The sequence below is a fragment of the Alligator sinensis genome, unplaced genomic scaffold (genome assembly GCF_000455745.1).
Source record: "Alligator sinensis unplaced genomic scaffold, ASM45574v1 scaffold198_1, whole genome shotgun sequence".
Lineage (NCBI taxonomy): Eukaryota > Metazoa > Chordata > Crocodylia > Alligatoridae > Alligator > Alligator sinensis.
In genome coordinates this window covers 2,568,141-2,588,353 of record NW_005841906.1, presented here as the reverse complement: position 1 = coordinate 2,588,353, position 20,213 = coordinate 2,568,141, and the positions used below count along the sequence as shown (strand labels likewise).

The window sequence follows — 20,213 nt, the reverse complement described above, 5'->3', positions numbered from 1 at the left end:
AACAGTGGTAGGAATCATGCAGTGGGACAGCAGGGAGAATCTTAGGGCTCTGGGGGTGCCCCATGGACAAGTTTGTGACAATATGCTTACCTTTATAAACAGTGACGTCATTCTCTCTGACGTATTATAATATCTTGAAACGCTGTGAATCATTCTTATAGCATTAATCAAATTTTGTATTCCATGTGCCATGGATACCTAAAATTTTTAAACAAAATTTCACTTCTCTGTTCTTAAGTTTTTTTTTATTCTCAACTTATAATATATATTTATTAGATGATCAAAACCAGCTCACATCTTGCACACACAAAAAATTTATTAGAAAAGCAGTCAGGCATACCAAATTATTACTAAAGTAATTTGGTAATAGTAAAACATGTAAAATTTGTACATAATCTGGTGTGACAGAGAGCCTGGGGCACCCTGTCATTTTAAGGGATAAGCAGCCTAAGAAGAGCCCTGCAGAACAGGCAGAGTGCCACTGTAACTGGGCTGCCATAGAAATGAGATGCACCTGCAGGTAACCCTGGGGAGTCACCTGACTGGAAGAGGGCAGGGCCCTGGGGAAGATGCAAGGCAGGGCCAGAGGTAGATCAGGCAGTTTGGCTCCAGAGACTGAACAGGGAAGAGCTCTGTAGAAGTGTCTGTGGCTGAGAGGCAGATTGTCAGTGTGCTAGGCCGAGAGACAGCTAAAGAAAGGCTGAAGGATAGCAATGAATTAAGACCAATGGCTGGGTAGGAGTTTGTGTTATACAATGAATTAAGACCAATGGCTGGGTAGGAGGTTGTGCTAAAACCAGAAGGGCTTATATTTTGGTTGCTGTTAGATCTGATGCCTGAGGGGGACCAGGAGAGTCCAGCACCCAGGGAGGACTAGGTACTTAAGTGAAGATCTGGTGGTTTCGACAAGACTGTAGGGGTGGTTTTGGAGGACCCATAGAGGCCACCAGAGGCAATTTTCATTAGCACCTAAGAGGCATAGACTTGGGGGGCAGAGGACCCAGAGCCCAAGAAGGGTAGGACTTGGACTTGGGGGCCAGAGGGCCCAAAGCCTGGAGTTGGGCAGAAACTGGGCCTAGGGCCCAGACAGTGAGAGCCCAGGGAAGCTCAGCAGCCCAAGAGAGGGCAGAAATAAAGGCCTTGGAAGGCCAGACAAAAAGCTGGGGTCTGGTACAGTGGACTAGAGCTAGAGAGAGTTCAGCAAGTGAAAAAGGGGTGGAGACCATGAAGGCCAAAGCCTAACACACAAAACAACTGAGGCTCGCTCTAGGTCCCTCAGCCAGCTTCCCTCCCAAAAAATATTAACATCAAAGGCATGACGGGTTAGTAAAGGAGGTAAGGACCTCAGAGGTGGAGCAGGAGCAGTAATTGCATGACCACTCCCCGTTAGGAGTCATGAGAGTTGCCCTGGAACCTGAATCCGTCACATCTGGTCAATGGTCAGATCAGAGGTGCAGACATTTTTACCTCTCAGTGGGCACATCTACACAAGACACTTTATTGCACAGTAGACCAACTTACTGCGCAGTAAAGAATTACCGTCTAAATGTGTGCATCATTTACTGCAGTAAAATAGTCTAATATGAAGTTGGCTAGTACCTGTAGATACAGGTAGATTTACTGTGCAGTAGCTACTGTACATGTAGACAGCTGACCAGAAGCAATTTGCTCCCGGTCAGCCCAGGCAGCAAGGGCAAAGGAATGTCCCCACACTGGGCAGCTGCCTACTTCCCAGCTCTGTGCCCCAATCTCCAAATAGGGGCGCGGGGCTAGGAAACAGGCAGCTGCCCATGACAGGGGACAGTTTCTCTACCCCATGATGCTGGGAGACAGGCAGATGCCTGGGGTAGGGGACTGTTTCCTAGCCCAATCAGGGCACAGGACTGGGAGGCAGCTCCCTGAAAGCAGGACAGCTCCCACTGCCCCCCCAGAACTAGGCCTGACCCTGGTGCCCCCTGCCAACCCGGGGCTGGCACCCAGAGTAACCTGGAGCTCGCCCTACTCTTCCCCTAGCTATTGTGGAGGGGCAGAGTATCCCTGCAATGAACTTCCCCCAGCAGGTGCATGTGTCTAGGTTACCATATTTCCAGTATCTAAAAATAGGACACCCGGTTGTGGGGGGAGCCAGTGATATGCCCGGGACACTTGCTCCCATTTTAAAAACCCACCAGGACACGAGGACAGGGGGCCACAAAAGAGAACATCTCCAGGAAAACTTGGACATATGGTAACCCTAGTGTAGATGCCCTCCCAGGGAAAGCTTACTAAGCCTTATTTTACTATGCAATAAGTTTGCAGCGCATTAATAAGTTTAAAGCACATTAATAGGATGTGTAGATGTGCCCAGTACGATTACCTCCATGCCTATAAGAAGTAATATGCAACTAAATCACTTTCATCAAGCACAGACTATCTAAGAAAGGAAAATCTTAGATTATATACCAGGAAAGAAAACTTGAAGATGCTCAGTAGTAGAATTATCTCCCAACAAAGAGACACACCTTGGACTACTGTGCATTAACCAAAGAACTAAAAGCTAAGTATTCTATCTGGGCAGAAGAATGTACTATATGTCCAATTAGCATAGGTCTTCTGTCTGTAACTTCTATGATGTTTTCTTTAAGAAGACTTTCAAACTAGTAACTCTCACAGAAGTCTAAATTTGATGTTTACATGAACCTGTGAATTTGATGTCAGATACCTGGCACCATCTAGTGACACACTATGGTACTGAGGGAAGACTGCTCATTGTTAATCCTATTGATTAAAGCATGGATGGCCAACTGCCAGCATGTGGTGCCCTAAGTGACACAGGCAGCTTCTCTGTGTGGCATGTGGCAGACCAGGTAGGAGACAGGCAGCACAACAGAAAATAGGGAAAGAAGCAGAAAGAAGAGCAGAAATCAGACAGGGGAAGGGAACTGTGTGGCAGTCAGGGAGAGCGAGGGACTAATTTTGTGTCACATCTGCCAAAAAGTTTGACTCCCACTAGATTAGTTTCCTCTACTCCCATTTTATGCACTTTATATGGGAACAGCCACTATGGACAGCACTATATCTTTATTAAGCAGAAAGTAAATATATGCTATATATGATTGATGGGCAAGTCCTAGACAGAAACTTACAAGAAAATACTTAAAGCAACATTCCCTGGAGTTCAATAGGAGCCGAATGGGAAAAAGTGGATACAACAAACAAAGCTAAGCAACCGTTTTTTTCCTAGTTGCATTCCTCCTTCTTCTATGTCAACTGAACAGACACATGTGGCAGCCTTCAGGTAGGTCATACAGACCTGGCAAAGAGAATCAATTCATTATATCCTGTACTGTATGCAAGAAACAAGACTAGTTGGTAGCTTTGCAAACAGAAGAGGCAGATATCTTAACTTGTCATATCAAGATATTACCTGAGATTAATAATACATATGACACAATTAGGATTCATAATTGGAACACAAAAGAACAAAATGCAATCTTTCAACCAATAAGGGAACCACAAGAAGAAACACATCAGATAACTAAAAAAGAAACCAAAACCTAAGCCGAGCATATATTATTTTCAATATGTATACAATCTTGTGTCTCATTTTAATATCTCATTTTCACATCTAAAGTGGGTATAGGTTGGAAAAATACCTTTATTATTAATATATTTGTCCCCTGCATAAGAAATGCAATGATTCCACAGCTATTTCTTTCCCCATCACCTAGAGTAAAATTGTCTAAACCTAAGAGTAGGTAGGAGATGATAATTACAGTATTTCTAACAAGCACTCGCTGGCTTCCTCCAAGAAACACGCTCATATGCCAGCTGTGTTTAAACAAGCTATAAAGTTGATAAAGCTGAGTAAGACTCAAGATAGACATTTTGGTCTCTTGAGAGACTCCTACAATTGGGTCTTTGAGCATGGAGACTATAGTGATGTCCCTAAGGTCATCACTATATTAGGTGATAATATATATAAATAATATAAATATATAATATAATATAAATATATATATTTTAAGAAAACCAGAAGTGACTAAACCATTATAGAACCCTGCAGGATCAGTTCTTACAGATAATTATTTTGGCTGCCTTATATAAGGTGAACTAATCACCTCTTAGAGACGTTTATCAATGTCACACTACTAGAGAAATATGGAATAACAGGCTCCTTTATTTACATGACATTTTCCCAGGAAAAACCACAAGTGTATAGCTGTTCATTTTTTTCTCCAAGAGCAAAATTGGCTGCTATGAGAGAAAAATAACTTAGGAACATCCTGAGTGACATTCAGCCTGTTCTGCTCAGTGGACTTTAAACATATGCATGTACTTTGATGCCTCCATCATTAATATTGTCCAGACCTTTTGGTATCTACTTTTGTTTAAATTAGGGATAAAATCATTCACTATTTTATGAATCACACATATCTAATCAACTGTGAGAGAGTCTGCCTTCTCCCAACTGAAGAGGGCTTTGCTCAGTCAGTGACAGGGCATGCAGGGTCTGCTGGGTCAGTGACGGGGGCAAGGGGCCTGTGCCTGCCCCATGCCCAAAGTCCTCCAGCCTTGAATTTCCTGTGCCATTTTTCTATGATTCTATGATTTCCAGATGGAAAGTTAGGGCTGGAAGGGACCTCAGGAGGTCATCCAGTCCAACCCCCTGCTCAAAGCAGGACCAACCCCAAATAGATCATCCCAGCCAAAGCTTTGTCTAGCCAGGTTTTGTAAACCTCCAAGGATGGAGCTTCTATTACCTCTCTGGGTAACCTGTTCCACTGCTTGACTACCCACCTAGTGAGAAAATTCTTCTTAATATCTAACCTAAACTTCCTTTGCTGCAACTTGAGACCATTGCTCCTTGTTCTGTCATCTGCCTCCCCTGAGAACAGTCTAGCTCCATTCTCTTTTGAACCCTGCTTCAGTTAGTTATAACTAACTGTTAATAGTTTTATATTATAAAACTGTTAATAGTTTTATAGCAGTTAGTGGGACTGCTATAAAATCCTCTCAGTCTCCTCCTCATGACATGAAGAGCCAAACAAGATGGAAATCCTTCCATCTTCCCGCGATATGTGCAAGTACAGACAGAAACCACACTGCTTTTCAGACATCTCTTCAGCCAAAAGATCCTGCAAATCTGCCTCTATGAAATGTACCATACTAGGTCCAAGTTCCAGAATGATGGTAGCATTAAAAAAACAAAACAAAACCTCTTGTCATTCATACCTGGCTGGACTGATGACTACCCATGCCTACCAACTGAAAAAGAAAACCAGAACCCATTTTTATAGGAGGATGGAAGAGAGGAAGCCTTGCCTAGAGTACAAAGGTGGAACATATGACACACAGATTTAAATTCGCTGCGCTGCCACAGCTTTTCTTTGTGATCTCAGTAAGTCTGTTCTCTGATTTTCCTGCCTCACAAGGGTATCGCATACTACAGTAATAGGGGTTTTTAAGTAACTTAGCTGGCTCTCCCTTATCTAGAACAAAAAGAAGGAATAAAAACATGCACAGGAAATGAATTTCAGTAAGATTACTTAGTAGTGAGAGCCAAGAAAAAGTCTAATTGCTGAACTTATTGAAGGCACAAATTAAACATGATTTTCTTATGTAACTCCAGGAAACTTCCCAAATTGCTTGTATTTCTTTGCTCATGTTAATGGAAATGATTACTCCAGACAAGAAGGTTGTATCTAATTGAAGGGCTGTCTTAATGGTCTGTAAAAAATGACTGAGGAAAAAGATTCGCTAAGCTGCAAAAGCAGCAAGAAATCTGGCATTCACTATAACAGTCACTATCCAAAAAACATTTTACTGGCAAGTATATTTAATTTGGTATCTACACGAGATCCCTAGTCCTCTCAATCTGATTTTTTCCTGTTTTGAGACAGTTTAATCATATAATTTTCTGTTCTTCTTCATCCTTTTGACTTCTTCTAATGAATAAATAGATCTTTATGTACAACAAAGCCAAGATACAACTGCAAGGTTATGTTGACCCATGCTGAATGTTGGAACATGCTGAAATAAGGCTTAATTTATAGGCAAAGAAGGTAAAGTATAATCAGGTCTAATAAAACAATAGTTTAAAAATTCAAAGCTAGATTAGTATTTAGAAAAAATATTCTGAAGTAGAAGTCATCATAAAGAAGCTTCTGTCTTAAAGTTCACTGTTTTCTGCACATCCTACATGAAGATTTTACTAGGGGTGCACCAATAAAGATTTTTTTTTGGCTGATACCAATAGCTGATTGATTATTAACTAGCCATATTTGTCAATACCAATCCAATAACTGATATGCAGCCCAGCAGCTTGGAGAGCAGTGTCCAGCCAGTAAGTCTGTGGTGGGGGAAAAGGGAATGGGAGGGGCGGGTGGGGGCAGATCAAGGTCCTAATGGTGAGGAAGAGAATGGGGCAGGGGTAGTAGGCACTGCCTCACTGGGGCGGGGCGGGATGGTGCGTGAGACAGAGCCACAGCTCGTCCACAGGGTGTGGGGGAGTGGGGGCAGCACCCTGCCACAGTGTGCACCCCTGGAGAAGGCATGGGGGGCATGTGCCTCCTGGATTTGTGCGTGGGGTGAGGTCAGCCAGCTGCGGGCTCAGGGCCAGGGTCTGCTCCAGCCTCTTCTCAGCGGAGACACTGGGTCAGGGCTGCGCTCAGAGCTGGCAGGGGCGAAACAAGCGGTGATGGCACTGGGTGGGGGGCCCTTCCCTCCCCCATGCTCCTTCCCCCCCACCACAGATTAACTAGCAGAACGCAGCATTTATCACTACCAAAAAAAGCTAATTGTCAATAATGTCAATTTTCCTTTTATTGGTGTTGATTCGATATGGACCGATATATTGGTGCACCTCTATATTTTACACTATATACTTGAAAATCACAAAGGATAGAATTACCAGATCATAATTGTAAAGTGGCTGACAAACTTTTTCAAGTGTGTATAAATATCTCACGTTGTCTTTTGATTCATTTGCTGTATCTGTGATTCTGGCATCCAGCTCTCTCCATATCTAAACAGAGAAATACAGTAAAAAAAAAAAAAAAAAAAAAAAAAAAAAAAAAAAAAAAAAAAAAAAAAAAAAAAAAAAAAAAAAAAAAAAAAGTTTTGAATCACAGAATCATAGAAGTTAGGGTTGGAAAGGACTTCAGGAGGTCATCTAATCCAAACCCCTACTCAAAGCAGGACCATCCCCAACTAGGTCATTCCAGCCAGGGTTTTGTCAAGTCAGGCTTTAGACACCTCCAAGGATTGAGATTCCACCACCTCTCTAGGTAACGTGTTTCAGTGCTTCACCACCCTCCTAATGAGAAAGTTTTTCATAATATCCAATCGAAACTTCCCTTGCTGCAACTTGAGACCATGTCTCCTTATTCTGTCATCTGCTACAACTGAGAACAGTCTAGCTCCATCCTCTAGGTAGTTAAAGGCTGCTATTAAATACCCCCTGGGCACGTCTACATGAAACACTTAATGCTCATTGGACGAATTCTACTGCGCATTAGCATGTCATGCAAAAACCATGCTAATGTACTAATGCACAGTAATTAGTACAATGGGCATTAAGCATCACCTAAAAAGCGTTTATCTGCACTAATGCACAGTAGCAGCCGTAATTAATGAATTTGCAGACATGCCCCCTCAGTCTTCTATTCTGCAGACTAAATAAACCCAGTTCCCTCAGCTTCTCCTCCTAAATCATGTGCCCCAGCCTCCTAACCATTTTTGTTGCCCTTCACTGGACTCTCTCCAGTTTGTCCATATCCTTTCTGTAGTGTGGGGCCCAAAACTGGATAAAGTACTCCACATGTGGCCTCACCAGTGCTGAATGGAGGGAAAGAATCGCTTCCCTAGATCTGCTGGCAATGCTCCTACTAATGCAGCCCAGTATACAGTTAGCCTTCTTGGCAACAAGGGCACACTGTTGACACATATTCAGCTTATTGTCCACTGTATAGAGATTATTTACCCCAACCAGGGATTGAACCTGCAACCTTGATATTATTAGGACCATACTTTAACCAAATGAGCTTGTTAAAAAAGTTTCCTCAAACACAAGGACTACCATTTTCAACTGGGAAGTTCAGGGAGATGCACCCAGCCTTGAACTCTTAACCTTCTGATCCCTAGCTCACCACACAAGCCCCTTGGCTACAGAGCCCAGCCTTGAACCAATCAAGGCAGAGTTGAAAAGAATGGAGAATTACCTTCAATTGTTTAGAATGTGCAATATTTAAAACATTTATGACAGATTTGCAGCTTGGTCCTTTGATCTGTTCAATAATAAAATTAAATTTAGCAGACGTGCGTTTCCAATGCTCTAGCTCAGTCAGCGGCCCTGAATCATCAGCTTCTTTTCTCATCTGCTCACTCTCAATCAAAACCTACAACCAATAATTTTAAATGTAAAAAAAAAAAATAAATTGCATTTCTAGTTTATATATTTCATATTGTATATAACTATCAGTGATAGATATACTACTTCTAATTTAAAAATAAAACATGAACTCTGTTCTCATATGTATTTGATTTCTTATACCAGAAATATCCATCCATAAATAACAAACAGCTGGGCTGAAGACATTCAGGATGCAGTGAGAATCAACCTTTTTGACAGGGACACCACAAATTAGTCCTGCACTATCCAAGTGCCACTCTGATTTCCTTCCTCTGTGTGATCTGCTACTCTGCTTCTGCTCCCCACTCTGTTTTCCCTGATTGATTTCCTACTCTGGCTTCTGCTTCCTGCCTTGTCTGCTGCTGTGCTCCCTACTCCTTCTCTCATCTGCCACATGCTACCCACAGAGGCTCTGAGCCACTTATGGCATACATGCTGCATACTGGCCACCCCTGCTTTAGAGATGGGATACAGCATTTCAAAGAATAATTCTATTTAAAACAAACAAACAAACCACACTATCATACACTGAAACTTCGGCCAATGAGACACGAAATGAGCACTTAAGTACTGCCGTAAGCTGGGATGAGCTAAATCGTGCATTTACATGATTCCGTAAGAGTTTGAGTTTCAGTGAAGCTAACTAATTACTTTTAAAAAAACCTGGGGAAGATAATTATTTAATTAGAAACAAAACTTTTTATATGTTTTTCTTTTGTTGGACAGTCCATTTGACACGGTGGATTCAGAGAACACAGATGAAATTAGCAAGAGTATCAACAGTACATTGCCAACTGATAAAAACTTGCAGAAATGTGAGGCTTGACAGACTTTAATGGGGGAAGATCATTAACTGGCAAGAAGTGCCATCTTTCCATAAAGAGAGATGGTATTTGGTCTCTATAGACCAAATATCAGTATGTGCCTATAGGTGTGTGGATGTGTAAAATATGTATGTTCCCTTGTCTTATTCTCCTCTCCTTCCTATCGTTTTGTATACCACAATGATTTAAGACTATACAGATTATTAAAGAACTTATTGGTTCTGTCTATTGGGATATACATTTTAAGATAACTTACTTGTTCGATCTGCTTATACCATATCATAAGCACATCCTCTAGCTCATGCACTGTATCAGGATTAGCAGCTGCTGCTGCGACTTCCTCAAAGGACTGGAGTTTAGAAAAGTCAACAGAATCTACTTTTTTTAACTCAACAGTTCCTTTAATGCTTATTGTAGCACCTACGATAAAAAAATTAAAATGAAGAATATGCTCAAACCCTGTTTGTTTCTAGCAATCCAAAGCACTTCATTTCAGAAATAAAACCAATAATCAATTTTGCTGCTACAAAATAATTATTTTACTTGGCTCACAAAAAAGTAATAAAAAAAAAAAAATGAAAATTGTGATCATAAATACTGTGCTAGCTCCTTCCTTAAAAATGTCATGCCATGCAAACTGAAGCCTATCAAGTAACAACATTGGTATGTACATTGTATTTTCCTTGTAGAATGGGATTATATTTCTTTAATATGTTTAAGACTCTTTCTTTTAAAAGGTAACCCCTTAAATGGAATGATTTACTTAATCTGTTTCTTACCATCTAAAAATGAAAGATATCTGTTAATGGTTTCTGTAAAATTCTGTTTTTCATATGTTCCCTGTTTGGTTTGATTTAAAGCACCCCAATTGTTTGTTGCAAGAATAGCTGGTAGAAAAATCTTTGATAGCATATTCCTAACACCAAGTAGAAGTCCTTCAGTAGCATCCAATGTACAAAAATATATCTCCTGTAAAAGAAAATACAATTATTATAAGCAATGCAACAGATTTTCCTGGAAACACTTTTTTTAAAAACATGGAAGGTTTGCATATAGATCAATTTAAATTTAAAAATATTACAACAAAAACATTGTTTAGGAAAGGTGTTGTTTATTTTGAAATACCGACATACATAAGAATATGTAACAGTGTTATTGATTTTTATCTCATACACAACAGATAAGAAACTATTCTCTGATGATTCAGTACATTTTTAATATAGTATACACTATTTAAGAGACCCATCGGTAGAGCAAAGAGCCATTTAAATCATTCAAAATACACTAGCCATTTGCCAAAACCCATTCATTTCAATTTTAAGTGCCACTTAAATCTTTGTGCTAATAGCTGAACAAGTAGCCTAATTTTAGCTGCTGGCACCTAGAACAGGACCCTCCACCTCTGCAGGTGGCTTGTCTGCACTAGTCCTGTCTCTCTCTGGTCTCTATTACCCAAATACCTTGTCTGCCACACCCTGATGTTAAAATGAATATAAATTTAAGATGCTGCCCTCAGGTTATCAGACTGGGGCTTGAGCTGCCACACTCTGCCCTACTCATCATGGGGCTGCCAGTCAGTCCAATCCTTCAATACTAGTCCTGAGCAGGGCTCCCTATAATTCAATTACCAGTCTCTATGGATAGCCCTCAGTCTCTCTGGGTGCTCCAACCTTTCCAAAATTTCTAGGTGACTTTCAAATCACCATTTTTAAATTAACCCCTTACCCTTACAAAAATTTTCCCAATATAAAACTTGTGGTCAATATTGGGACTACACACACTGTTAAGATCCTATACTATATCTGACTATCTACCAGTGCTTTCTTTCTTTTGAGACCTAATAATCTAGACTTTTTAATGGTATAAACTGTATTATTTTAAATATTACTATTTATTATTCGTTTAGTACTAATATACATAGTAGTGCTTTAAAATAAAGATGGATTTCCTATCCTAAGAGTCTGAAATTGCAATGAATTACTAGATAAACCTATACAGACTTGATTTTCATTTATGCTAAGGCCCCTTAACACTGTTAGAGTACTATAAAGAGGCTTTAGTGTAGATGAAAATCAGGCCAAAATATTTTTACTATCAAAAGAGTAAAATAGAAATGTAGATTCTAACACAATCTACTAAGGCTAAAATTGTTTTTGGCATCCCATAATGATGTAAAGGAGGAACGAGTCAAGCAATCTCTTCCTCTCCTTGCTTTCTTCGTGCTGCATGTACTTGAGCTTAGAGATTTCCTTGATATCTCTAATATTGATTGTGACTTTAACTTCTTCAGAGACAGTAAGGAAGGAAATAAGGAGCAAATCAATGTAGCTGGTAGCATATGCAACCCTTTCGTAAGGATATCTCACTTGTGCTTGCTAGGAATATGCCCATTTCTAAAGTATTCAAGGAGTGTGTATTCAAGTATGCCCCCACAAAAAGGAGAGTATAGAGAACTTTGTGCTATGAATCAACAGTCAGGAAAAAAATATGAGGTGCTACATTATAATGCAATAACAATATGAACCTGATATACAACATCCTAACTTTAATTCTGGGTATAACCAATATAAGAACCATAAAAATGAGAGAGTACCTCATGCATAGTTTTTGCATTTACAGGGGTGTCATTCTTATAACGAGTGAAGAATAAACAGAGTCCTTTGAACTTGTCTGGTGTGATATCGACATACAATCTCATAATTTTAGTTCCTTTTACAACTCCTGGAATTGTTCGACCACATTCTGAAAATAAATTAAAGCATATTAGTATTTTTTTTAAAATCCAAGTGTGTGTGTGGGCAAATATAGGTACGTAATACTGTGGTAAGTAATACTGGAGGTAACTGGGTAGTGACATGGGGAAAGACTGGTCCCAACCCCAGACCAACTAAACAACTCAGTCTCTACTATAGCAGATGTGTCAAGGACCCTTTGGAGGGTGCCAACAGTGGCACACACTCAAAATAACAGCAGCAGCATCTTCTGCCACATCTACAAGACAGTTTTCTAACTGGAGACAGGCAGAGGGAACAGATCTCCTTGACACCTAGGGTGACAAGAACACATACAGCTCACTCTGCACATGTAAATGCAGTCAGGCTTTCTATGAGCACATGATTTTAAAAACGGCCCCCTTGGGACACAGCCATAGCTGGAACTAGTGTCACATCAAGCCAAAGTGCTGAACACATGAGACAACAAAGCCCAAAAGACCAATAAAGTAGTGGACACTTGGAGGGCTTTTTGGACCTAATACAGGCAACTGTCTCAGATTCTAGCAGGCATAAATGACTTAAGAGTATGACTTCACTGTTGATTCCAGGGTTAATGCTGAGGCTGAAAAAGGACTCAGGGAAATAAGACCTGAAGGATCAGGAAGACCCTTTGGTTCCAGACCTGCCACAGACAAGGAGCAGGATGACTTTGGAAAGTCCCTTCTTCTGTTCAGGAACACTGAAAGGGAGGTTCCTGATGTCACTAACATCGAATATCACATCCACCTGACAACACCGTTGATCTTACACCAGGCCAACTCATCAATATCACATCTCACAGTCTCCTTATCCACACAGCTGAGTATTCCCTCCATATTCCTGCTACCCAACCCCAGGTGACAGCTTGAAGCTGCCCAAAAGCACATGGCCCTGCACTGTGCTGAGTCAGGCTGCAGCAGCACACTGTGGCAGAGGCTGTGCCGATACCTGGCAGCTGGGACCGAGCCGCTTTGCCCCCCACGGTGCAGGGGGGCTGTGCCACAAGGCCAAGAGCGCAGTTGCTGTTGCTTGTAAGCTGTGGGGGGGATGGAGCTGGAAATTCCATCATGTGTTTGTAAAACAGCACAAATTGTGCTCTGTTACTCACAGGGGCATGGAGCAGCAGAGCATCCTGCAGGTGGCTGCACTCCCAATCAGGCACAACTGCCTGATTGGGAACAGGGCCCAGCTGTTGGTGATAAAAGCAGGCCCTGAGCCACGCAGCCAACAGTTTGTTGCTAGCAGACAAGGGGAGAACATCACCTGGCTGGACCTGCTGCTCAGACAACTTGGAGGTACAGGGCAGGAACTATGGGAATGACTGGAGGTTCCTGGTCCTGGGCCGTGACTTAAAACTACACCCTGCTGGGGCTGGATAGTGTGGTGGGACTGCTGGTGGCGGGGCAGTCTCCTGAAAATGCCACATCTGTATGTCCCCAGTGAAGGGTGAGCATGGAGTACCAGAAAGGCACAGCCCCTGCTGCCTTGTGGGTTGCCCCATAGAGGGGAAAGGCAAGGGGAGCACAAACCAAAAACAAAGCTCGGGCACAGGCTCACAGCAAGGCCTGAGGCAGGGCCCAGGTTGTGTGAAGGGACCTGAGGCAGAGCCCAGGCTCACAGTGAGTCCTTAGGTGTATGAAGGAGCTGGATGAGGGTCCAGGGGGTGGGGCCCCAAGCCCAGGAAGGAGCTGGCTGTAAAGCTCCTCAGGCAAGGGGATTCAGGCCCAGTGATGGGCAGGGGATGAGGCCCCAGGGTGAGGGCATGAGGGGACCAAGAGGGTCCCAAGCCAGGCAGGGAGCCCAAGGAAAAGGAAGGGCTGGGAGCCCCAAATGAGTGAGACTGAGAGCCCAGTGCGAGGACATATGAGTAAGAGTCCCAACGTGAGGCACTGGAGTGCAGATCCCAGTGCGAGGGCATGGGATTATAGGCCGGGTGTTAGGCCATGGATGCTATCTGCGAGACATGGGACAAGGTATAAGGGAAGGTTCGGAACCATGTATAGGCCCTTGGCATCAAGGCAAGTAAATGGGCAGCCTCCCACCTTATCAACTTTATATTGATATAAAGGCGTGGCAGATGAGGTAGGTGGGTGGTTAGCCCAGAAACAAGTGGGCATGCCAACAATTCAGCCAGCCCCGGGATGCTCACTTGTTACAGTGTTATCATATTAAGACTCGCATTATTTACTGGCAGGGATGAAATCTTGAGATCCATAGCACAGGACTGTTACTTGAGTTAAAAGAGTAACTATGGTAATAGGCTACCATTCTCTACGTGGACCAGCAGTAAAGAGTGAGGCACACCTGGCCAATAGGTTTCAAAGATCTTTGACAACAGCAGAGGAATAGTGAGACTTGGAAATCTTGGATTCCTTTCCAGGTTCTGATGTGCGTACACTCTGGTTAACATACATCTTCTGCCTATTTCCTAAAGCTTGGTACCTACTGCACCCTTCTCAGCAATTTGTCCCTGTTCCAATTTTGTTTTTTCCATTACCCAGTTCCTTGTCTTGTTTCTCCTTGCCAATACAGTCCCAATCTCCATTCCTCAGGCTTCTCATCTGAGTCTTTTTGAACAGCTAGTCCTAGTTTCCCTTGTGGGCTTCCCATCTAAAACCAAACCTCTTTACTTACTCCCAGTCTCTCCTTCCCATATGTCACGGCGGGGTCCTGCAGGAGGGCTGTGATCTCCTCAAGGCCCCCTTCCTGTGCCAAGTTGGCCCAAGGGCACCCTCAAATTCTCGCCCGCCACGTCTTTGATGACACCATATATTTGGGAGGCTACCTTTTACACCCTCTTGGTCACTTCTCGCTGGTTACTCAGACCCCTCGTGGGTCCCACTCTACAATGGGTGCTCCAGGGGCATCCTAGCCTAAGGGGCTATGCGTGGCTCCAACCACCCCTTTACAACGCCCCAAGCCTCGCAGATGGAATAGACGTTGTTAGATCTAGGTCTACGCCCTCTCTGGAGCTCGGGCTCTCCGTGCCTTCTCTCTGGCACTCGGGCTCTCCGTGGCCCTGTCTCTCTTCGCACCCCCTCTGCTGGGGCTTCTCCACAATGATGCCCCCCGCCCCGGGGCTTCTCCACAATGCTGCCCCCCCCCTCTCCTGGAGCCTTCTCCGTAATGCTGCCCCCTTCTCTGGGGCTCACCACAATGCTGCCCCCTTCTCCGGGGCTCACCACGCCCATACTGGGGACTCTCAGCAACGCCCCCTCTCTGGGGCTTCTCAGCTGCCCCTCTCTGGGGCCAGGGTCTGTGCACCCTGAATGCTGCACCCTTGCTGGCGCTGGGGTTCCCACACTGCTGTGGGTCCCCTATGAGGCCTCCTCCAACCCCTAGTAGCCTCACCCAAACCACCGGCGACAAACCGCAACACAAACGCAAGCCCTTCGGCTATAACTTAAACGGAAGCCACTTGGCCATAACAGCATTCAAGCCTACCGGGGAGTCTTCATCTCACAGCCATGTCAGATGCTGCTCCCGCATCAGGCCTCTCCTCTCTTCCACGACAGAGAGCTCCTTCCTCCTTAGTTGCTGGCAGGGAACTGCCTCTGGCCTCAGTCCCTAGGGTTTATAAGGGAGCCAGGCCCTGCCCCTTACAGTCAGCTGACTAGCTCCCGTTGCCCTGGCAATCCACAGCTGGGCTCCTTACTCACTTACTCACTGCTAGGGCTCCTTCCCTAGCAGTTTCCCCTCTTTAGGACCAGGGCACCTCCGTGCTCTGCGACAAAAGCCTTGATAATTGTGAATACTTCAAACTGCCCCAGCCAATCCAACTTCCCTTCATACCTTGACTTGCTATTCTCAACCCCCTTGTAGAGTCAATTCTTGTTCTCCATCTCCAGCTCATATTATCCATCTCTTTCCTCTCTTCTAGCCACCCAAATCATCGTGCCTGCCCAATTTTCCACCTCCTGCACCATATTCTAATCCCTGTCTCTTTTCCTAACCAGACCTTCTGCCCCAGCCAATCCAACTTCCCTTCATACCTTGACTTGCTATTCTCAACCCCCTTGTAGAGTCAATTCTTGTTCTCCATCTCCAGCTCATATTATCCATCTCTTTCCTCTCTTCTAGCCACCCAAATCATCGTGCCTGCCCAATTTTCCACCTCCTGCACCATATTCTAATCCCTGTCTCTTTTCCTAACCAGACCTTCATCCTAGAACTCCTACTCACAGTTTCTCTTCTTTGTCCCTGATTCCAAACTCATGATTATCAAGATACTAATTTCCCAATCTACAAATTTCCCTTCTCAACTCCTTTTCCCTCTGGGTCTGAGTCAAGAAGCTTCCTCCTCCATGCTGCCTGGGTGTCAGTGTCATTGAAAGGAAAAGAGAAATAATCCCTAAATTTTCAGTTCTAGTGCCCCAGCCCACTCAGCCAGAGCAGCAGTTAGATAGCAAACCAGGAATGAGACCTTCTTAAAGAAATGGCTGCCAGATTTTTTAATATAAAAAAAGAATGTTCTGTAGTTTTGTTCTCAAAAACAGATGGATTTTCAGACCGAAAATTTCTAAAGTAATTCAACCTGAGCCAGATACCCAGCAAAAAAATGTCAGTCCATGTATGGTTATAGATAAAGGCATTAATGACTGTGAAGAGGATCTTATAATGGGAAGATTTAAGTAACAGTAGATGGTACAATCAGCACACAAATTATGATAATGTTAAGAAAATAAAAGAATTTACCTACTCCTGGTGCATCTCCTTCTTGATACAAAAATTTCAATGTTCTATTTCCTCCTTTGGCAAAAAAATTATCGAATGCTGCTAACTGTTAAAACAAAAAGTGTATCACTGTAAATCAAATGCTGTCAAAATATTTCATTTATATTTATCTTAAAAACATACAGTGTTCTTTGACTTGTTCAAGGATTTGGTGACATGGGATAAGTGTTTTATTCTATAAGAGCAGGAAGATGAACTAGGTGACCAAATTGTTCTTTCCAAACTCTAACTTTATTTATCGGGAATTTAAAGTGAAAATAAAGAACCTGAATATAAATTTAAAGAAAAACAAACAAACTCCATTCTTGGCATTTGCTGGTAATTAATACACCCTGAGCATGATCTTTGAAAACTATTGTGTTAATGTAAAAGTGTGTTAAATAGCTATCTCCACATCATCCAAGCAAAAGTGAAAATACTACAAAAACAAAAGAAAAAGGAAAAATTAGTTGGCAATTAACTATGGCTCCCTGGAGTAGATGTAATGTACAGATGTGCACTCTTGTGTACATCTTCACACTCATACGGTTATAAATATATAACCTCAGAACACCAAATATCTCTGAGGCATTTATACTCATGTAAAGAGATGTAACAACAGTCTTCTTCCACATATATCAATTGGTGTTGGCAAGTCAACTCTTCGGCCTTCTGGTTTTGATAACACTGGCCACTTGCCCCCTGCAGCTTCTGTCCTGCACCACCCCCCACCCCATTCCCTCACCTTACTGTCAGACACAGCTGAGCTCCAGTTCAGGCTGGACTCCTTCCCAGGCACAGAGCACATGGAAACTGTGTCCCCTGCCCAGCCTATCAGCAGTGCTGACACTGCTGCATGACTGTAGGGGCTGCTGTGTTTCCATGTGCTGAGCTCCAGGAGGGAACAGAACCCAAGCAGTGCCTCACAGTAAGGTGTGGGAGACAGTGGGGAGAGCCAGAGACTAGGGAGTAGTGGAAAAAGGCAGAGATTGTGGGGAGATGGGGGAAGAGCAGAGGTGGTGGGGAGCTGGGGCAGGAAGACTGAAGGGGTAAGAAGGGAGGAGGGCACGGGGCAGAGGGCAAGGGGCCACCTGCATCCCCCCAACCACTGCAAATGGTTGACAAATTTAAGACAACCCTCTAATAATGAGATTCTGTAGCTGGAATATTATAACGAATGTAGACATTTTTCATATACAAAATCTCATTATTGGGGGGTCATCTTAAATTCAAGGTCAATTCAGATGCGAATAAATACGGTACCCCTTTCAACAGTGCAACTTAAAACCCCAACTCCAACAGTCTCAGAAGGACTCTTTGGGATGAGAATCTTCACCTGGTGCATAGCCCAAGCTATTCCAGATGGCACAAGGACTCACATTGTTCCACAATCACATTGACTGCACCAACTTCTGCAGCCTTTTAAGTGCAACTAACTCTGGTCCTGCTCTGCAGAAGCAGTCAGTTTCTATTTCTGCTGGGGTCTCCTCTGTGGGGAAGTCAATCCTTCTCCCAGCTGCACTCAGACCAGGCTCCTCCACAATTTCCTTGGGGCCTCTTCAAATGGTACTTGGAACATATCATGGAGCAAGGCCTCTCCCCTGCTCCATCCACACTACTCCAGGCAAAATGGCCCCATATTGAAGCTCCTTTCTCCTCATTTCCCCTCCTCCAAGCCCTGAAAGCAGCCTGGGGACTGTAGTTCAAACCACTGTCCTGTATTTAATTTTTGCAGGCTTTTTGTAGCCCCACCCACTCTCTCTCTCTTTCTCTCTCTCCTATTGGCGACTTCCTGCCAGCTCTCAAGGCAGGTTAGGAGCCATCATTCAACTCAGCTCCCTGGAGATCCGGGTGTCAAAAAAAACCTGCCACTGCTGATTAGCAGTGCAGCAAATATATGCATGTACAGTGCGTGTGGTTTGCAACACCACAAACCACACATGTGCACTCATTTGCACACACTCCAAGAGTGCAAGATTTGCGGGACCAGTAGGCAAGCAAACGAAATGGAGTATGGTTTGTAAGCTCAGTAATATGAGCATGCTCCTCATGCCAGAAGGGTTTTTTCCATTTTAACCTATAGCTATCTAAGATAAAATCCATAAGCAGCCCTGGAAGCAGGGACTTCTCACTGAGCTACAGAATCATGGTCCCTTTTTGCTTGCTCTCCACATTACTCAGTGACTCTGCTTCGACAGGAAAGATGCCAAAAAAAGTGCTTAATTGGTTGTTCTTGACTGTGCAAGCTTGTTATAATAAATATTGACTCTAAGACATCATAAGCTCTGAGACTTTATGACTGATCTTTTGTGATGGTAATTCACAGGTTGTGGAATCTGCTTGCCCTATATGACCATTTCTCTCTATCCCTTCCTCACTTACCCCCGCCACCTACAAAATGTTAGGGGTCTACCCTTTTGTAATTATCATCATCCCTGTGTAGAATGTACTTTTTAAAAAAGAATATTATATCATTTTTCAATCTCATTAACACTTCTATAGTATTTTAATTTTACTGTACTTTAGATACACACACAAAAACATGAATATTTCAGTGAAGCTATTTTGCAAATAATACAATTATTATTAAAACAAAATACTGTTATGTTGGGGAACAGGTTAAATTTAGCTGAAGCAAATAGACTTGGTGGCTGCCCGTCATTCAGGATACATTTAAGAAGCAGTTAGGCTCCTCTTAGAGTAAGAAGGCTTTAACAACAGGAGCCACAACACAAAACCTAAGGCACAATAAAGCTTTGTCAAATCAGCTTTATTTCATATAAGATACAGAGGTTTCACTGGGTATTGTTTTAGTTGCACTATATGTAAGAAGCAGAAGCAGCAAGAATCAACACAAATGGAAACAGAGAAAGCCTCAGAAAGATGGGAACCAGGAGCAGTTGTAACTTGGGAAAAACCTAAGGAAAAAAGTGTTTTCAGTGGTGTAATAACTAGAAAAGGAAGCTTGGAACATTGACCAAAGAAATTGCCCTCTCTTGTTTGATTTGTACTGTGTTTGGTGATACAGGATTTTGAGAAAATTCTCTGTAAATAAATAGGACTACAACAAATAAACACTTAACTCCATCACCAATTTATCCTTGTGATAAAAACAAAACCCCAAAATACCAAATATTGACTAACCATACAGTTCAGAAACAGCAACAATACATAAGTATATTAATAACGGAAACACAACAAATATTTAAATCAGACTCACTGATGGGCCATCCAAAATCATCTCTTCTACAGTTGTTACATCTAAGCTAAGTCTGTCTCCTAGAACTTCAAATATATATTTATATGAAGCATCAACTTTCATCTTTCGACTTTCTCTTGCATCTCTATATCGTGCCTAAAACAACAAACAAACAAAAGTATTAAAAAAACTAAAGTCTATGAAGTGGTTACAAACTATAACTCTTAACCTGCTCCCTAACTGAAAATTGTTACTAAATGTTATTGTTTATGTGAAACTTCCCTAATGGTACTCTAAGAAAAAGTAAACTCCTTCTGTGGTTTAACAGAAAA

The 20,213-nt window shown here is 42.7% G+C and overlaps 1 protein-coding gene across 1 annotated transcript in view; it reads right to left on the bottom strand.

Moving 5' to 3' along the window:
- The window catches only part of DNAH8 (dynein axonemal heavy chain 8), a 340,250-nt gene that overhangs the window by 301,698 nt on the left and 18,339 nt on the right, over nucleotides 1–20,213 (bottom strand). Inside the window, exons 3-10 of the mRNA XM_025197818.1 lie at nucleotides 19,903–20,037; nucleotides 16,665–16,749; nucleotides 11,810–11,958; nucleotides 9,996–10,185; nucleotides 9,473–9,636; nucleotides 8,202–8,378; nucleotides 6,893–7,006; nucleotides 91–198 (exon numbers count right to left, since the gene is read on the bottom strand). Of these exons, the coding sequence (XP_025053603.1) occupies nucleotides 91–198; nucleotides 6,893–7,006; nucleotides 8,202–8,378; nucleotides 9,473–9,636; nucleotides 9,996–10,185; nucleotides 11,810–11,958; nucleotides 16,665–16,749; nucleotides 19,903–20,037 (1,122 nt within the window). The remainder of the gene's footprint in view (nucleotides 1–90; nucleotides 199–6,892; nucleotides 7,007–8,201; nucleotides 8,379–9,472; nucleotides 9,637–9,995; nucleotides 10,186–11,809; nucleotides 11,959–16,664; nucleotides 16,750–19,902; nucleotides 20,038–20,213) is intronic.